Genomic DNA, 19,603 nt, shown 5'->3' with positions numbered 1-19,603 from the left:
TATTCAAACATACACCCCAAATCCAGTATTATTACTCTTTACATTAAAAAATAATACCTAGAGAGTGAAATAGGAAATTGCACACCTTTTTCCTTTTAGCAAACTTTACTCTTCATAATCACTTAACCAATATTTGAGAGTCTACTATGTATCAGGTACTGTGATAATTATCAGTAAATTAATAATAAGCAAAGCAAGGACACTCTCTAGGCTCATGGTGTTTATAGTTTAGAGTATTTGATTATTTGCAAACAAATAATCACAAATACATACGGTGGAGCTGTATCACATATATAATTAATGTATTCAAAATCAATTACATGCACATTTTAATTTTCTGATCTAAAATGCTTCAATTATATTTTACATATAAACCTTAGTAAATATTGTATGTTACTGCAATTACATTTACCTTACTTATTACCGACAAGAATGCACACACAAAAATCAAACACTGTGAAGGCGATTTATGATATTTTAAGGATAATTTAGAACATAACATGATTTCTGCCTTATATATTAACTCTACAACCTAATTTTCAAATAAGATGTGACTGAGTATCAAAGAGGGTAAAGCACAGGGGTTGTGATATTATTAACAAGGAGGATCTAATCTCCTCTTTGAAATCAGAGAACTCTCTCCTTTTAAAAACTCATGAGGTCAAAGTATAATGCTAAGAGAATGAAGCACATCTGAAGGCCAAGGAACAAAAATAAGGCTGTGTGGCTACAGCTCACAAGAAAGGTAAATATGAGAGATAAGGCCGACAAGGTAAAACTGGGGACAGATCATCATATGATCTTATGAGAACATCGTCAAGTTAGGAATCTGGTATCTGAGAAAAAATAGCAAAATTTTAAAAATAGGCACCAAAATGAAACAAAAATAAAGAGATATATATGGCAAACAACAAAAAAAGAGATTTTCATGGAGCTAAATACTCTAGCAGTATGATACCAGGAAATTTTATTCATGGTAAACAAAAAAATACGGTAAACAAAAAATACATGGTAAACAAACAAAAAAAGATAAACAAAAAAAAAGAGATTTTCATGGAGCTAAACACTCTAGCAGTATGATACCAGGAAATTTTATTCATACTCTACCCTTCAGAAGACTTTACTACCTTCCTTTGAATAGGGTATTTAAAAATAATTTTATAACTAAAATTATAACTATTATCAGATTTACATTAGGATATAATGTATTACCTTCAATTATACTTAATCACTAAAAATGCCAGAATGAGCACTGAGCCATGCAACTTAAAAGGGTGAAAAAAAATTTTTCCTTGAAAAAGTGAGGCCAAAAGTTTTATAGAGATTTCAAAACTGTTTAATATTGACACAAATAAAAAACTTTCCGAGGAAAGAAGTTCATACTTAGTTTCTTTAACACATTTTCAAAGAAATAGGAGACCCCCACTGTCAGTAAGTTTTAAGGCTGACAGAAAGATCAGGAATATGGTGACGAATCAACAATCAACCTTCTCTTATAAGAAACCCCGTGGAGAATGAAACCTGGAAAATCCCCACACCTTTTAATCCAGAAAGGAATTATGTTCACAGGAGAATTCATAATGTTTGAAAAATCAACACGCAAAGAGGCAAACTAAACATATTGTGACTTATGACTGGTACTTAATTTTAACACAAAATTTAAAGTCCAATTTTACTAATTTAAATATAGTAAAGAGAAAATCCTAGTTAATACTGTTTGATGACAGGCAACTTTTGCAAATAGTAATATTTGCCAAAAAAAGTTTTAAAATTTATACATGTGGGTTTTAAATATGGACAAAACCAAGCTACTGTCACTTAAACTTCAATGGCAAATGCCAATATTCACCAAATTATTGAGTATTATACATTAGCATTATGGTTTTAAAGTAGGGTAAAAAAGACATATTCTCATATGCTAAATAATAAAATGCTACATGCTAAAATAGTGATTATATACCCCACTGCTAGGAAAAAGAAATTTTACAGAAGTGAAAAAAATATGAATAAGACACTGAATACCAATACACAGCAGTTCAAGATTATAAAAGTGTTCACGTAAACAACGAAAATAATGATCTACATAAATACTTTTAATTTAAAAAGTACTTCTGCTTTTAGTCATCTATTTTAAAAGAAGCACACAAAAAGCAAAACTTACCCTATATGTGTAACTGCTTCTCTGTTTTCACATTCAGTAGTCCATATTGCTATTTTATCACCTTTAGCTCTAACATTAACCACAGCTCCACATACATCATCACTGTAGTCATCAAAAGACTCTCCAATAAGGCACAGCAGCTTAAAAGAAAAAACCCAAATCTCAAGTTACATTCAATAGATGATAAACAGCTTATTAAGCTGCAAATGTCTCAAATATTTGTATATATACAAAACTGAAAAACAGTTTTTAAATCAAGAGTCGACTTTCTGAATGCCTAAATTATATTTATATATAGTTTTTTGTCCTGGCCTTTAAAAAATTTGTTAATTTGATTCTTTAATACCAAGAACATGATCAGTTTTGTTAACTTTTTTAGCAAATTGGGCAACTGATGTCAGGGCACATAAAAGGTGAATTATTTTATTAATATTCACTTTGCTCTGCTGCTGCTTATACTTGCCAGCAAATATTAATGGAATAACTGAAAAAGCTGCTTAATTGCCTCTTGTTCTTAATTTTCATGAACATTTTCTAACTTTTAAAAAAATTGTAGTAAATACATGACATAAAATTTACCATATTAACCATTTTTAAGTGTATGGTTCAGTGGCATTAAGTATATTCACATTGTACCACCAACAATCTCCAGAACTTTTGTCATCCTGCAAAACTGAAATGACTTTTTAATGCAGAATTCTAAAATGGTAATTACTGATAATCTCTCCCGAAAGCAAAATTAAGTTTCTTTTTTTTTTTAAACTTATTTATTTATTTGGTTGCACCGGGTCTTAGTTGCGGCCAGCGGGCTCCTTAGTTGCAGTTCTCGGGCTCCCTAGTTGCAGCTTGCCAGCTCCTTAGTTGCGACATGCGAACTCTTAGTTGCGGCATGCATGTGGGAACTAGTTCTCTGACCAGGTATCGAATCCGGGCCCCCTGCATTGGGAGCCGGGAGTCTTAACCACTGCACTGCCAGGGAATTCCCGCAAAATTAAGTTTCTTCTTTAAAAAGCCATTCACTGAAATATTTATTATTGCTCAACTTAGTAAGGGCTAACTATAAACCAGACACTGTCAAGTGATAGGGATACAAAAGAGACTATAATCCCTGCTCCTAAAAGCTTGGGGTTTGAAAACTTTCACTAGAGAAAATGCCTATTATCTCATATTTAATAAATGTCATATGAAGCCAAAAGTTCCAAGTTACATCACAACACATAAGCTGAATGATATCAAGCTATAATTTCACTGTTTCCTTCACTGATCTAAAAAGTTTAATATACAGAGCAATACTCTAAGAGGATTGTAAAAAAACTTACATCATACAAAATGTGAGAGGTTACATAATTTTGAACTTAATGAGATGACCAGGATGACCTTATTCTGGAAGGTGAGTCAACTGCCGATCACTTTCTGGATGTGTAATATGTGGTAGGAAGTTTCACTGTATTAGTATGTAAGAAGTATACAAGATTCACAGGACAGAACAAAATTAAGTGCTGGCTTAGCTAGAGTGGGAATCCTTATCTCATCTTGAATTAAGTAACCAATGTAAAATGTAACATAAGTGAAGTTTTAGTATTCCAAAACAGCTTTATAATTTTAAAACCTTACTGTCTCTAGCCAAAAGCGATCGAGGTCACTTCGTCTCTGCTGTTTGTTCAATGTAATGAGCCATCGTCCTCCTCGTTTGTTTTTCTCATCTTCCCACATAGGCTCAATACCATCCTACAAGGTTAGGGAGACAACAATATGAGACAATATTGTTACTTTAACTTGAGATCACCACTAGAAACAGCAAGCAACAACCCTATTAACTATTTACTTTATACCCATAAAAACTGCTAATTGACGTAGTAGGGAAAAAAGCACACAAGACTTAAAGCAAAATTAGAGTACTGACTTGGGCACTTATTGACTATCAAACCTTGGGTTTCACTTAATTTGGAGGCTCTAAAACATTCTGAGTAACAGATACCTTTGAGAAGCTATATACATTTCTATACCTAGAAAATATATTAAAAACTTACACAATTTCAGAGAGCTAATGACTGTCCCACCCACTACCAGCTGACAAAACTCATAAATATCTCAAGGACCCACACACTCCAGGTTAAGAATTCCTGACAAACTCTGGACTTCAGTCTACTCAAATATATAAAGAAGAAACGGATTGGATGACCCATTTGGATTTTCAAAGCTCTCCTCAAAATCAATCACAGTATGTGCCCATAGAGTCTGACTCTCACTTAATTTCAATAACTGGGCTGGCCAAAAGGTTCATTTGGTTTTTTCCCTAAGATGCATCTAGTAGCACTCAGTTGTCTTTAACTTCATTCAAAACAATTTCGTTAGACTGTATGTGACAGCTGTTATATCAGCGTGCATTTAAAAAAAGACATCAGAATTGGTGAATTTTCATGTAGCCGTTTTAATACTGAAGATGGAAGAAGAAAAAAATATTTTCGGCTTTATTATTTCAAGAAAGGTAAAAATGCAACTGAAATGCAAAAAAAAAGAGTTGTGCAGTGTATGGAGAAGGTGCTGTGACTGACTGAATGTGTCTAAAGTGGTTTGCAAAGTTTTGTGCTGGAGATTTCTCGCTGGACAATGCTCCACGGTCAGGCAGACCAGCTGAAGTCGATAGCAATCAAATCGAGACATTAACTGAGAACAATCAACGTAATACCACACAGAAGAGAGCCAACATACTCAAAATTAAGTGCTGACAATCATTTGCACCAGCTTGGTTATGTGAATCGCTTTGATGTTTAGGTTCCACATAAGTGAAAAAAACCTTCTTGAACATATTCAAGTATGCAATTCTCTACTTAAACGTAATGAAAACGTTCCGTTTTTAAAACAAATTGTGACAGGTGATGAAAAGTGGATACTGTACAATAATGTAGAACGGGAGAGATCCTGGGCAAGCTAAATGAACCACCACCAACCACACCAAAGGCTGAATGCGTTGTTCAATAAAGTTCTTGGAGAAAATGAAAAACATGCCTTGAATAAATACAATTAGAGAAGAAAAACAAAAACAATTAGAGAAAAAAAACACTAGACGTTTTGAGGAAGGGCAAAACAGAACAATGCTAATTTAACTAGACAACTAGACCTATGAATTATGGGGCTTCAAATGTAGTTCTATTACTTTAAAACATGGTTTAACTAAATTAAATGTGTATTTTATTTTTACTTAAAAAAATGTGTCTTTTATTTCTACCAAAAAGGTACTTTTTGGCCAACCCAATGTTTATACTAAAATAGGGCAAAATATATTTATGCTAAAACCTAGTAAAGCTAATTTAATTATTCTCAAAGCACCACAACATTAACTATTCCTAAGTTTATGGCAAGATTTTTTAATGAATACCTGAATGGTCCAGTCTTACAATAAATATATGAAGTCACCAATTAAACATACCTTAAAAAGTGAGTAGTCACAGCCAGGCATTAAATTACTAGACAACTGGATATGGTTGTACAGACTAGATAAAAGAAAAGAACAATTATAAACATAGCATATGTAATGCAAAGTTTAGGTGCGTACATATACATTCAGAGAATATGATAAAAATAAGATAAAAACTCATGTTTACTTCCCGCCCCCATGAAGTCAATTTCTGAAATGGACTAAACAGATCTCAGTAACAGTCAGCTTCAAGAATCAACATCTGATGATTTTCAAGAAAATATTTTTAATAATTTTATTCTGACAAGTTTGATGTATTAGTTAACTTAATACATACATATGTATATACAAGAAACTGAAAGGAGAGATATGAGGTGGCTTTAAATAGATGAAAGAATCCGTGAGGCTAATGAGCAGTTTTAAACACACAAAAAGACAAATCAAGAGAAAGCAAGACAAACTCCCTGACCATCAGGATTGCATGACTAAAATAAGTCAACATTATTATCCTTCAAAGTATCCAAGAGCGGGACAGATCAATGGTTCCCAAACACCACACACCATTACTAGTTTAAGTCAGCATAATAATCCTTGGGGGAGCTTTTAAAAACAAAACAGGACTTCCCTGGTGGCGCAGTGGTTAAGAATCCGCCTGCCAATGCAGGGGACACAGGTTCGAGCCCTGGTCTGGCAAGATCCCGCATGTCACGGAGCAATTAAGCCCGTGCGCCACAACTACTGAGCCCGTGTGCCACAATTACTGAAGCCCGCCTGTCTAGAGCCCGTGCTCCACAACAAGAGAAGCCTCTGCAATGAGAAGCCCATGTACCACAACTAAGAGTAGGCCCCACTCACCGCAATTAGAGAAAGCCCACGCACAGCAAGACCCAACGCAGCCAAAAATAAATTTATTAAAATAGCAACCAAAAATAAAAATACAGTTCCTTATCCTACTTCTTGAGATTTTAATTCCTTAAGTATAGGATGGAACCATAGAATCTGTATTTTTAAACTACTTCCCAAATAGTAATATCTAACTAAGGATAATAACACCATCCATGGTCACTAGTCATATAGCTAAGATCATCACTTCTGTATAAAATATTGGAGACAGGCAAAGCATTCTTACTCTGTTGCCCGTTTTATAACAATTTTCCTGTGACAGACTTCAGGAGATCAAATGATCTAGGCTTCTACCTTCAGGCTAGTGAAATATCTAAATTAAATTTTTAAAAATTTCTTAAAAAATGTTTTCAATTAAAAGTGACCACTCAAAGTGGTCTCAATATACAGTTTTCTCTTATTATTCTATGCTTTGCTTTCAGCGATTCAAATGCATACTAAATGCCTAATATGGGCAAAGCACTAGAAATATACAGAAAATTGTTTCTGCCCTGGAGGAAGTATACATTACATGCATAAATTTTCTAATCACAATCTGTTAGTCTGTATGTTACACTCAGGGAGTTAACATTAAACATAAGAATCACATTACTGATATGATCCAAAATACACCAGCTGAACAAATTAGAATACTTAGATAACTGCTAGGTAATTTACAGCTCTTAAAAATGTTTTCAACAAGTTGTATCTTTCATGTTCTCAAGTAGTTTCTCCCCATACATTTTTCAAGCAAACAGACATACTAAATCAACTTTGTTTTTAAAGAATCAATATTCCAAAACTTCCTGAAATGAACTCTGTCATTTTAAATTATATTTTGAAGTCATGCAAAGATTTAAGACCCCGAAATCTTAACTATTTGCTAAATTGAAACAAAATCTCAAAAATATTTCAACTATTCTTCTTGATGTTGATCACGAAGTATAATGAAATTAATAAACTATCATCAGAGATATTGTCATTCTTTGACAAACCCTGAATTATGAGCAGTTCAGCCTTTGAAATCTTGGAATCTCTATCACAGGAAATCCAGATATTATACTGGAAAGAATCTGCAGAAATAACGGCCTAAGAAAGCTCTGGAATACCTAAGAATAGGGCAAATGTATCTAGGCAACCAAGAAAGGGGACAAGCTCCTAAAAGTTGTTGGAAATTCTAGGAACAATAAAGGATTCTCAACGAAAGAGATCTCAGGACAAAGAATAGAGAATAGGCAGAGCTAAAAGACGACAAGACGGAAGCTTTCTAAAACTGATGAGGAATAATCACCAATTCAAACAGTTGTGAGAAGATGGACATACAAAAAGGTGAATATTAACTGTTCACACCTTACCCTTCATTTTGTGAATGCAACTTAAAATGAAAAATTACACAACAAAACATCCTAAAATGAATGGTTACTTACGCCCAAAAGTCTTCAACAGTATCAAACTTAGAGATCAGCCGAAGGTTTGCTTGCCAAGTTTTGCTTTTATCATTTTTAAAAAACCAGAGTGCCCATCTAAAAACAGAAAGTCAGTGTCAAAAAAAAAAAAAAAAGACGTAGCTTTACATCCATGTTCAAAGCAGCATTATTCACAACAGCCAAAAGGGGGAAGTGTCTATTGTCAGATGAATGAACAAAATGTAGTGTGGAATATTAAACAGCCTTAAAAAGGAAGGAAAGTGAAAAGAGTCCATCAAAGAAGACAAATACTGTATGATCCACTTGTATGAGGCACCTAGAGTAATAAAGTAGAATGGTGGTTGCCAGGGGCGAAAAGGGAAGGGGAATGGAGAGTGGGTGGTGGTTGCCAGGGGCTAAAAGGGAAGGGGAATGGAGAGTTGTTGTTTAATGGGTACAGAGTTTAAGTTTTTCTGCAAGATAAAGAGAGTTCTGGGAGACTGGTTGCACAACAATGGGGGGGTATTTAACACTATTGAACTGTACATTTAAAAATGGTTAAGACAGTAAATTTTATATATGTGTTTTACCACAATTAAAAATAAATAAAATAAATAAAAATTTTATTTATAATAGCAAATGAGTAGTTTTCTCTATTTCTTTCATTTAAAAAGTATATATTTTGGGAGTTCCCTGGTGGCCTAATGGTTAGGATTTGGGGCTTTGGGGAACTGAGATCCTGCAAGCCATGTGGTGTGGCTAAAAAATAAATAAATAGATAAATAAAATGAAAAGTATGTGTTTTGTACCTACTATGTAACAGATTCTCTGCTATACTTAGAGATCCAATGAGGCTCATCCCACAGGGAATTCACAGAAATGTTGTACAGAGACAATTACAATGTCCTAAGTGCTATGATAGAGATAATTAAGCACAGTTATTTAAGAAAAACAGACCAGGAGCGCTTAACTGGAAAGGTTAAGTGGGGAAGAGGGAAGCTGAATTTACAGAGAAACAAGAGGAGAGAAATGAGAGCACTAGGAATGGGGGCGGGGGGGACGACTCATACAAACGGGAATATAATACAGGGTTTCATTGAGTAATGTTACCACAGATATATTCTGAAATAATGCATAGTAGTTTCTATATATCTGTATATACTTTGTCTAAAAAAGTTTTATTCTAATACTTTGAAGACAAACTCATGTCACATAAAAGTTATGCTTAAATATTATCATCCCAATATGATTCATCTTTAGTAAAATTGTATTTTCTGAATTACTATACCACCTCTAAGGAAATTTCACTTACTCATTGATAAAAATGTTGTCTGAAGACAGGTTTCCAAGTGGACATATATTTCATAACTTTATGGTTAATGCTTGATAATCTCAGACATAAAAATGAAATGCATTTCAGCACCTACTTGATAATGTATATTTGCCAACCCACTCTCAAGGAAAAAAATTTTTTTAAAAAAGCAAAGGCAGAAAAACTATTAAACATACACACACAGTGTCAAGTATTATACTCTGGATTTCTAAAATTAATTCAGTCTTTCCTCAAAAATTTAAAAATAGAACTACCACTGGATCCAGCAATTCCACTTCTGGGCATTTATCAGAAGAAAATGAAAACATTAACTTGAAAAAGATATGTGCACCCCCCCCACCCCATGATAAGCAAAGACATGGAAGCAACTTAAGTGTCCATCAAGGCATGAATAAGGAAAATATGGTGTATATATATATACATTTTCAATGGATTATTCCATCATAAAAATGAAGGAAATCTCACTGTTTGCAACATGGATGGACCCTGAGGACTTTGTGCTAAGTTAAATAAGTCAGACACTAGACAGGAAAAACAAATACTGTATGATCTCGCTGATATGTGCAATCTTCAAAAAAACTTTAAAAAAACAAACTAACTCCAAAAACACCACCCCAAGCTCACTGATACAGAGAACAGATTGGTGGTTCCCAGAGGCACAAGGGTGGGGGAATGCACGAAGGTGGTCAAATGATACACACTTCCAGTTGTAAAATAAATAAGTCATGGGGATGTAAAGTACAACATGGTGATAATACTGCATTGCAAATTTGAAAGCTGCTAAGGGACTAAATCTTAAAAGTTCTCAACACAAGAAAAAAAATGTATAAATATGTATTGTGACAGATGTTGACTTACTGTAATCATTTCACAATACATACAAATATTGAATCATGTTGTACATCTGAAACTGTTACACCTCAATTAAAAATAATAAAGAATAAAATTTAATTCCATCTTTTAAAAAAAATTGCATTCAGCCATTAAACATATAAAGATATATCCTAAGAAAATAATTGGATAACTAAGCAAAAATGTTTGTACAGGAATGTTCTTAATTTTGGAAAATTTTGGAAACATCTTAAGTGCCTACCAACAGTTCTCAAAATGTGGTTTACAGGCCCCTACGGGATCCTAAGGCCCTTTCAAGGAGTGCTGATGAGTAAAAACTATTTCATAAAAATGCTAAGACATTTTATTTTTCACTGTGTTGATATTTGCACTGATGATGCAAAAGCAACGGTTGGTAAACCTACTGGTGCCGTACACAGCAAGAATTATACAGTGGCACCAATTTGTACTAGTAGTCACTGTATCCTTTATTATCACCAACTCTCACAGTAATAATGTCAGTTTCAGTTAAGAATGCCACTGAATGGAAACCAGCAGTAAAAACTACTGGTTTCATTAAATTTCAATCTGTGTACACGTCTTTTTCTGCACAAAAAATATTTCTGCATACCAAATATCAATACAATGCTTAGGCAATTGAGTTGTGAGGTGAACTAGTTACTTTTTTCAAAGAACACCACTTTTACTTGGAAGAAGACTGGCTGATCAACCATGATTATTTCTTGAAAAATGAACAGACTGAGCCAGCTGCTAAAATTTGAGCTTTCAGGAGAAAATCAGAATTTTGGAACGCATGTGTCACTGTGCACTTAACAACTTAATGACACTTGACGATATTTCTGATGAGTTTAGGTAGTGATAATAATTAATGTTATTGTTTTGATATCATATAATGAAAAGTGCCAATATTTGGAAGATCTGCAAACTCACTGAACCAATATTATCCAAATGACCAGAGGCGTGCATGGGTGAAGGATACATTCCAAATGCAAGATAGACCAATGGATTTTAATGTAACAGAGTAGAAAAAGCTCTTGGATATGGTTTCAGATTCTACAATGCAACTAACATATAAGAAACCTAGCATCAAAGGAAGGAGACAGTCATAATTATTTTCAAAGGCTATTAAAATTTCTCCTCCCTTTTCCAACCATGTACCTGTCTGAGGCTGTATTTTATTCTCATACTTTCTCTGAAACAAATTATCTCCAAAGACAATCCAGAAGCAACTATGAAAATCCAGCTGACTTCTATTAAGTCAGGCACTTAAAAAGATTTACAAAAATACTTCCCACTATGTATTTTTTATGTATTCTTCCACTACGTATTTTTTATTTTGAATAAATTTTTTTCATAAAAATTATTTTTACATTAACATGCAATGGGTTAAGTACATACATAATTTTACATTTTAAAACATTTATTTTCTAATATAGCAAATGAAAATAGATAAAAATCTACAGAACAAAAGCACTGTGGAATCCTCAATAATTTTTAAGAATGTAAAGGGGTCATGAGCCCAAAGAAGTTAAGATTTAAATAAAGTATAAATAATATAATACATGCAAGAGACTGCTAGGCAGCTACTAAATAGGATAATTGTGTGAGTAAAATTCTCCTAAGACTGACATGAAACCCAGAAACCATGGAAGAAAGCTGGTATTTGATTACATGAAAATCAAAAACCTCTAAAATAACATAACTCCTTAGACAATGTTGAAAGACAAATGATTTGGAAATGCATTTTCAACCTAATCCCCCCCTTGAATGGGTGAACATCCCTAATACACAATGCTTGGAAATAAACTTGGGAAGATAACCCAAAAGAAAATAATAGACAAAAGAACTGAACAGACTGCTCACAGGTAAAAACACAAATAAGCAATTGTTTTCAACAGAAATGTTTTGAAATTTCAATAAAAGAAATGCAAATTTAAAACAATAAGACACTGTTTTCACAAATCAAACTAGAATCAATCTGACAGGCAATTAAATTTAAGATTGATGGTGTTGCCAAGGATGTAGAAACCAGTAACAAACTGTTAAGAGTCTAATAAGCTGATAAAGGAGGATAATTTGGCAATCTCTACAAAGGTAGTTAAAAGGTAGTCTTTAACCTAAGAACTCTGAAATTTTACCCTAGATATATTCACACAACTGCAAAAAAATATATAAGGGTGTATACTTTATAGCACTGTTTGTAAATAGAAAAAAAATCTATATACACATTAATGTAAGCCTGATAAAATACGTGACTATATATTCATTTAATACAAGGCAGTGGTTTAAAATAATGAGTCAAAACCTGCATATACAAACAAAAAAACTCAACAGTATGGCCATCTATATAAAAAAAGTATATATACGCATATTGAAAGGTTTTGGAAAAATACAAACGAAATTTTTAACACTGACTATTCTGGGGAATGGAGAAAAGCAAAATGGGGAAGAAGGTATCAGAAAAAAGAGGAGAACTTTTACTTTATATACTTTGTACCCCAATAATTTAATCTTTCTTATAATAATACAGTGGTTTTTTTAAAAAAGAAAACATAATTCTGCAATATTTACAAGTAGTAAATAATGAAGAAACTACCAAAATTGGAACCAAAAATGTCTTAAAATAGTTTTCCATATGATACTATTTTACACAAGAAATAGAATTGATAAGAGAAATTGAAATCTTCACAAACTTCATTTTAGGATTTAATCAGTTTGTTCACTGATAGGACAGGAATCTCTTCTCAGATTTCACTTAAGCTATGAGGGATACATGCCTTGATTACTTCTCCCCACAAGACAGCAACACTAAGAACTGTGTTCACAGTCAGAAGACAGAGCTAGCTTTTTATATACCACTGAAAAGATGAAAAAACATACTTTAAAAGTTTGGGTACTGCTGCTAGGTTAGCTAAATGAAATTGCCACTAATCAACTGTTCAACTATTATCTTTGGCACAATGCTTTCCTGAGGAAGAATTTTTACCCTTTATGGACTATTTGACCTTTGACATCTCACTCATGGGCTGACAATTCCCATTGTCTAGAGAACTGCTGAACCACAGGTCTCCTATGAAAAAAACTACTGAATGTGTTTGGACTATTATTTCAATAGGTCTACCATGATAACGAAGAAATGATAAAAAATAAAGGGACAACACATTTTTCAGATAAATGAAACTAAATTATAGACAGTCCCATGGGATCTTTAAGGTAAAGAGAGTAAAAGGCCTGGGAGTGGGGAGAATGAAAGGAACTGAAGATCCTCAGAAGTTAACTCCTTTAATGAAAGGAATTAAAGATCCTCAAAAGTTAATTCCAATTTACTTTCCTCCAGATTCTTACAATGTTTCTGAGTTGCCATTTTCTTCCCACCATCAGCTCTCAGGGAATGTGTTAATTTTCATCATGTAAGCCAGAAAGACAATCAAGTAAAAAACACAAACATACTGGGAAGTGGTAGGGTAGAGATAGGGAAAACCATATACTGAACTATTAAACTACTACACAGTAACTATGAAAACTTAACTCATCCTAAACACTCCTCTTTTCCTCACCTAACTTCTCTTAAATACAACCAACCAATCTCCAGCCTCCACATCCCCTAGCTCTCTTTTCTCCTTCACAGACCAACTTCAAATTGCCTATTCCTGCTCTATACATTTGTATACTTTCTATTCACTCTTCAAACTATGCCAATCTTCTTCCATTACCTGATCTACTAAACTTTCTCCAATGTTAGCAAGGACTTATTGTTCAATCCAATGAACATTTGGCCTTTCTGTGGCAAATATGCTTATCTTGTCTTTAAAATAAACCATCTGCTTGGTTTCTATGACCAAGCACTCTTTCCTAGTTTATACAGTTTATATGTCTATACCCTTCAAAGGCATTCTTTTTTAAAAAATTTTACTGAAGTACAGTTGATTTACAATGTTATGTTAATGTCAGCTATACAGCAAAGTGACTCAGTTATACATATACATATATCCTTTTTCATATTCTTTTCCATTATGGTTTATCACTGGATATTGAACATAGTTCCCTGTGCTATACAGTAGGACCTTGCTGTTTATCCATTCCAGATGCACCAGTTTGCATCTGCTAATCCCAAACTCCCAGCCCACCCCTCCCCCACACCCCTCCCACTTGGCAACCACAAGACTGTTCTCTTCATAGGCATTCTTACTCAAAAATATCACCTATGGGCTTCCCTGGTGGCGCAGTGGTTGAGAGTCCGCCTGCTGATGCAGGGGACGTGGGTTCGTATCCCGGTCCGGGAAGATCCCACATGCCACAGAGTGGCTGGGCCCGTGAGCCATGGCCGCTGAGCCTGCGCGTCCGGAGCCTGCGCTCCGCAGTGGGAGAGGCCACAGCAGTGAGAGGCCCGCGTACGCAAAAAAAAGAAAAAAGAAAAATCACCTATGTGCTAATATTCCAAGCCTCTGTTGTGAGAACTCATTTACTACTGTAGTTTCAATTACCATCAATTACCAATGAATTTCAAACCACTCTTTCAAAGTACTAACTGAGTGCAAGATTCACACATAAAACTGCTTGCTAGACATGGGTCATCCAAATGAAAATGGAATCCTTCACCTATCTAAAACTAGTCTCATCTAACTTTTCCCTCCAAACCTGTCCCATTCACCATTTACCTTGCGGCCTAAGTCAGAACACCTATGTGTCAGAAAGCTTACCTGTTCTGTAAAGGATGTTTAATATAGTGCTCTGGGTTAGCAACCTCCTGATTAGATTCTGTTTTCTCTTCTTCTGTAGGTGGGGGATTAGGAGTAGGGGTGGTTTCCTAGTGGAAAATAATTAAACATTATGAACTTCTTAACATGAAGAAATAACATTAAGAAATTTCTTTATTTTTAAATTTTTATTGAAATATAGTTAATTCACAATGCTGTGAAAAATTAATTCCTACAGCAATACTCTAAATAAATTTGAACCAATATTGTCCATATTTTTTTTAAGGAGAATGAATTAACAGCAGAAGCACTGGATAAAATAGACCACAGATCAAACTCTAAGCACCAGACTCTTCATTCTAGCATCTCTTCATTATGAGCAAAAGGTTTCTCAAATTTAAAAACATAATAATAATAATTTTGTATATTGTTACCTTCCACTTACACATTTTAATATAAGATTGCTAGAGACCATGGAAAAAAGTTGGGAAAATCAAGTACCTTTCTTAACATACTAAACAGTGCATAGTGGGAGTGGGGGAGATACAACTAAAGTTTGGAGAGTATATTAACTATATCACAATGACACAAACACAAAAATCTTTATAAAGTGATCAAGGCAATACTACACAGGTCCTTGCTTTCATGTTACACTGTTATTATATATGGTGACAAAGTTCAGCAACTTCTGTCATTTTCCATTGGCCCTAAGCAAAAAAGCTGGACATTGGCTTGAACTTAAATTCTTCTAGGCTAGACATAATTGTCATCTAAAAATGTCAGGGAAAAAGGGAGGCTGGGAATAATAAGTGTTCTCCACATTAATCCATGTAACTCTTCAACCTACTGTAAATTGGTATCAACAGATAGCTAAGAAAAGGGACCAGAAGCTGAAACAAAAGCTGATACAAAAAAGGAGGGCACTGCAACAAGGGTTTGGATATCAGATTTAAATCCAACTAGCAAACCAATACAGATATATGTTCACATTAACAACATTCTGTAAATCAGAGATGTATGATCCAAAAAAAAGACTTCAGGGACAGGTGATATACATTTTACAAAATAAAATACATTTTTCTTATCAACAAGACACCTCCAGTAAGTACTTTTTACTAGCCTATGAAGTCACTCATAGCAAGGGCTTTATCTTGATTTTGCTCACAACTGTAATGCCAATGATCACAACGCTACACCGATAAGAACTTACTGGCTTGATTACTTAACTGAATAAATGTAAATGTTTACACAGAGTAGTTAAGGCCATAAAATTTACACAGAGTAGCCAATGCCTTAATAGCACCAGAGCACCAATCATTTTTACCAGGATTTCCTCATCACAATCAATTTACATCATCACATAGATGATCATTACCAAATGCCATTCCTTACTCTACTAGCTTAAAATTAGTGATGGTCTCCAGACAGAGGTAGTCCGAGTGAACAGAGAAAACAGCCAACAGTTAGGGACTGATAAGGCAGGGGGTTTGGGGGACAGGGTACCAGAGAAAAGTGAGCTGCAGAGGAGTGAGCCTCAAAAATCTATGTAAAAATCCCTGAAGTCCTTGGCTGTGACTCCTAAACTGAGATGTTCGGAATGCAACTCCGGGTAGTCTAGCAGGGAACAGCTGAGCCAAGACTTCAGAGCCTGAACAGCATCAGGAAGACTAATTCAGACCCAGCCAGAGTGGATGGTTGAAAATCCTCAACTTTCAGATGAAATCCTAGAAAGGCCATGTCCTAGGTATCAAGTGAAATACATATGCCTAACAAATCCTAAAACTAATCCGTGACAGGATCAAGGTAATCTACTGATAAATCAATTAACTGCTCCCAAGAACCAGACTCTATACTCTGGAGGAAAATAACAGAAGTGTGAGCCTCTATGAATATTATCTACAATACCTAGCAAACCATCAAACATTATTAGACATGCAAAGAAAATTTTTTATAGCAACTAATGATCAAGAGATTAAACTGTCCATAGAAAGACATCCAGATAACAGATACATGATCCAGATAACTGAGTTAGCAGATAAAGTCTTAATAACTATGACTACTATGGTAAAATAGAAGATGGAGGGAATTCCCTGGTGGTCCAGTGGTTAAGACTTGGTGCTTTAACTGCCAGGGCTGGGTCCATTCCCTGGTCAGGGAACTAAGATCCCACAAGCCGCATGGTATGGCCAAAAATATAAACAAATGAACAAACAAACAAATAAATAAATAAAACAGAAGATGTGGAAAAAGGATAGAAAAAACAGGAGTATTTGAAAAGGGAATTGAAATCAATTTTTAAAAAGAATCAAATAGACACTAATGAACTGCCAACTACAATGTATGAAATTGAGAGCTTATTGAATAACAAGAAACTCGACTCAGCAGAATGTAGGACTGGTGAACTTCAAAGACAGGTCAATAGAAAATATTCAAATAATCACAGAGGAGGGGAAAACAGATAGTAAGAAATGTCAAGATGGTTAAAAAGTTCAAGGACAAGATAAGAGAATGGGACAGAAGGAATACAGAAAGAAAGAATAACCAAAATTTACCAAATTACATGAGGGACTCAAGTCAGATTTAAAAACTGAGGCAACTCCAAGCAGTATAAATACAAACAAAACTACACCTGGGGGATTTCCCTGGCGGTCCAGTGGTTAGGACTTCGCCTTCCAATGTAGGGGGTGCCGGTTCAAACCCTGGTCAGGGAGCTAAGATCCCACATGTCTCATAGCCAAGAAACCAAAACATAAAAAAAAAAGAAGCAGTATTGTAACAAATTCAATAAAGACTTGAAAAATGGTCCACCACAAAAAGAACAAAACAAACAAACAAAAAACCAAAAAACTACACCTGGGCAAATTAGACTCAAACTACTGAAAACTAAAGGAGGCAATATTAAAAGCAGTTAGGAAGAAAAATTTTAAAAAGACACATACACATTACTTTCAAAGGAACAATAACTGCTAACTTCTCAAAAGAAATTATGGAAACCATCAGACAACAGAATAACATCCTTGTGCTGAAGGGAAAAAACTGTCAACACTGAATTCAGTGCCTAGGAGGGGACTTCCCTGGTGGTCCAGTGGCTAAGACTCTGCACTCCCAATTCAAGGGTCCCGGGTTCAATCTGGGTTCAGGGAACTAGATCCCACATGACACAGCTAAGAGATTAGAAATCAATGACATGGAAAAAACCATAAAAAACATAAACACATGGAGACTAAACATTACTAAATAACCAAGAGATCACCGAAAAACTCAAAGAGGAAATCAAAAAATACCTAGAGACAAATTGCAATGAAAACACGACCATCCAAAACCTATGGGATGCAGCAAAAGCAGTTCTAAGTGGGAAGTTTATAGCTATACAAGCCTACCTCAAGAAATAAGAAAAATCTCAAATAAATAATCTAACCTTACACCTAAAGGAATTAGAAAAAGAAGAATAAACAAAAGCCAAAATTAGAAGAAGGAAAGACATCATGAAGATCAGAGCAGAAATAAATGAAATAGAAACAAAGAAAACAATAGCAAAGATCAATAAAACTAAAAGCTGGTTCTTTGAGAAGATACACAAAATTGATAAACCATTAGCCAGACTCATCAAGAAAAAGAGCGAGATGACTCAAATCAATAAAATTAGAAATGAAAAAGGAGAAGTGACAACAGACACCGCAGAAATACAAAGCATCCTAAGAGACTAGTACAAGCAACTCTATGCCAATAAAATGGACAACCTGGAAGAAACAGACAAACACTTAGAAAGGTATAACCTTCCAAGACTGAACCAGGAAGAAATAGAAAATATGAACAGACCAATCACAAGTAATGAAATTGAAACTGTGATTCAAAATCCTCCAACAAACAAAAGCCCAGGACCAGATGGCTTCACAGGTGAATTCTATCAAACATTTAGAGAAGACCTAACACCCATCCTTTTCAAACTCTTCCAAAAAATTGCAGAGGAAGGAACACTCCCAAACTCATTCTATGAGGCCACCATCACCCTGATACCAAAACGAGACAAAGACACTATAAAAGAAGAAAATTACAGACCAATATCACTGATGAATACAGATGTAAAAATCCTCAACAAAATACTAGCAAAGAGAATCCAACACCACATTAAAAGGATCATACACCATGATCAAGTGGGATTTATCCCAGGGATGCAAGGATTCTTCAATACACGCAAATCAACAATGTGATACACCATATTAACAAATTGAAGAATGAAACCCATATCATCTCAATAGATGCAGAAAAACCTTTCTTTCAACACCCATTTATGATAAAATCTCTCCAGAAAGTGGGCATAAAGGGAACCTATCTCAACATAATAAAGGCCATATATGACAAATCCATAGCAAACATCATTCTCAATGGTGAAAAACTGAAAGCATTTCCTCTAAGATCAGGAATGAGACAAGGATGTCCACTCTCACCACTATTATTCAACATAGTTTTGGAAGTCCTAGCCTCTGCAAACAGAGAAGAAAAAGAAATAAAAGGAATACAAATTGGAAAAGAAGAAGTAAAACTGTCACTGTTTGCAGATGACGTGATACTATACATAGAGAACCCTAAAGATGCCACCAGAAAACTACTAGAGCTAATCAATGCATTTGGTAAAGCTTCAGGATACAAAATTTGCTGGGAAAACGGAACAGCTACATGTAAAAGAATGAAATTAGAACACTCCCTAACACCATGCACAAGAATAAACTCAAAATGGATTCGAGACTTAAATGGAAGACCGGACATTATAAAACTCTTAGAGGAAAACATAGGAAGAACACTCTTTGACATAAATCACAGCAAGATCTTTTTTGATCCACCTCCTAGAGTAAT

At 34.6% G+C, this 19,603-nt stretch overlaps 1 protein-coding gene across 1 annotated transcript in view; it reads right to left on the bottom strand.

Annotated features, from left to right (window-relative positions):
- EIF4E (eukaryotic translation initiation factor 4E) overlaps positions 1-19,603 on the bottom strand; it is a 114,694-nt gene that overhangs the window by 3,352 nt on the left and 91,739 nt on the right. The window contains exons 3-7 of the mRNA XM_024736051.1: positions 14,753-14,859; positions 7,889-7,984; positions 5,592-5,655; positions 3,776-3,889; positions 2,162-2,301 (exon numbers count right to left, since the gene is read on the bottom strand). Coding sequence (XP_024591819.1) covers positions 2,162-2,301; positions 3,776-3,889; positions 5,592-5,655; positions 7,889-7,984; positions 14,753-14,859 — 521 coding nt within the window. The remainder of the gene's footprint in view (positions 1-2,161; positions 2,302-3,775; positions 3,890-5,591; positions 5,656-7,888; positions 7,985-14,752; positions 14,860-19,603) is intronic.

The sequence above is a fragment of the Neophocaena asiaeorientalis genome, unplaced genomic scaffold, assembly GCF_003031525.2.
Source record: "Neophocaena asiaeorientalis asiaeorientalis breed wild unplaced genomic scaffold, Neophocaena_asiaeorientalis_V1.1 scaffold7, whole genome shotgun sequence".
In the NCBI taxonomy this organism is placed as follows: Eukaryota; Metazoa; Chordata; class Mammalia; order Artiodactyla; family Phocoenidae; genus Neophocaena; species Neophocaena asiaeorientalis.
Note: the sequence above shows the minus strand (reverse complement) of the source record. Positions and strands in the feature narration are given on the sequence as shown.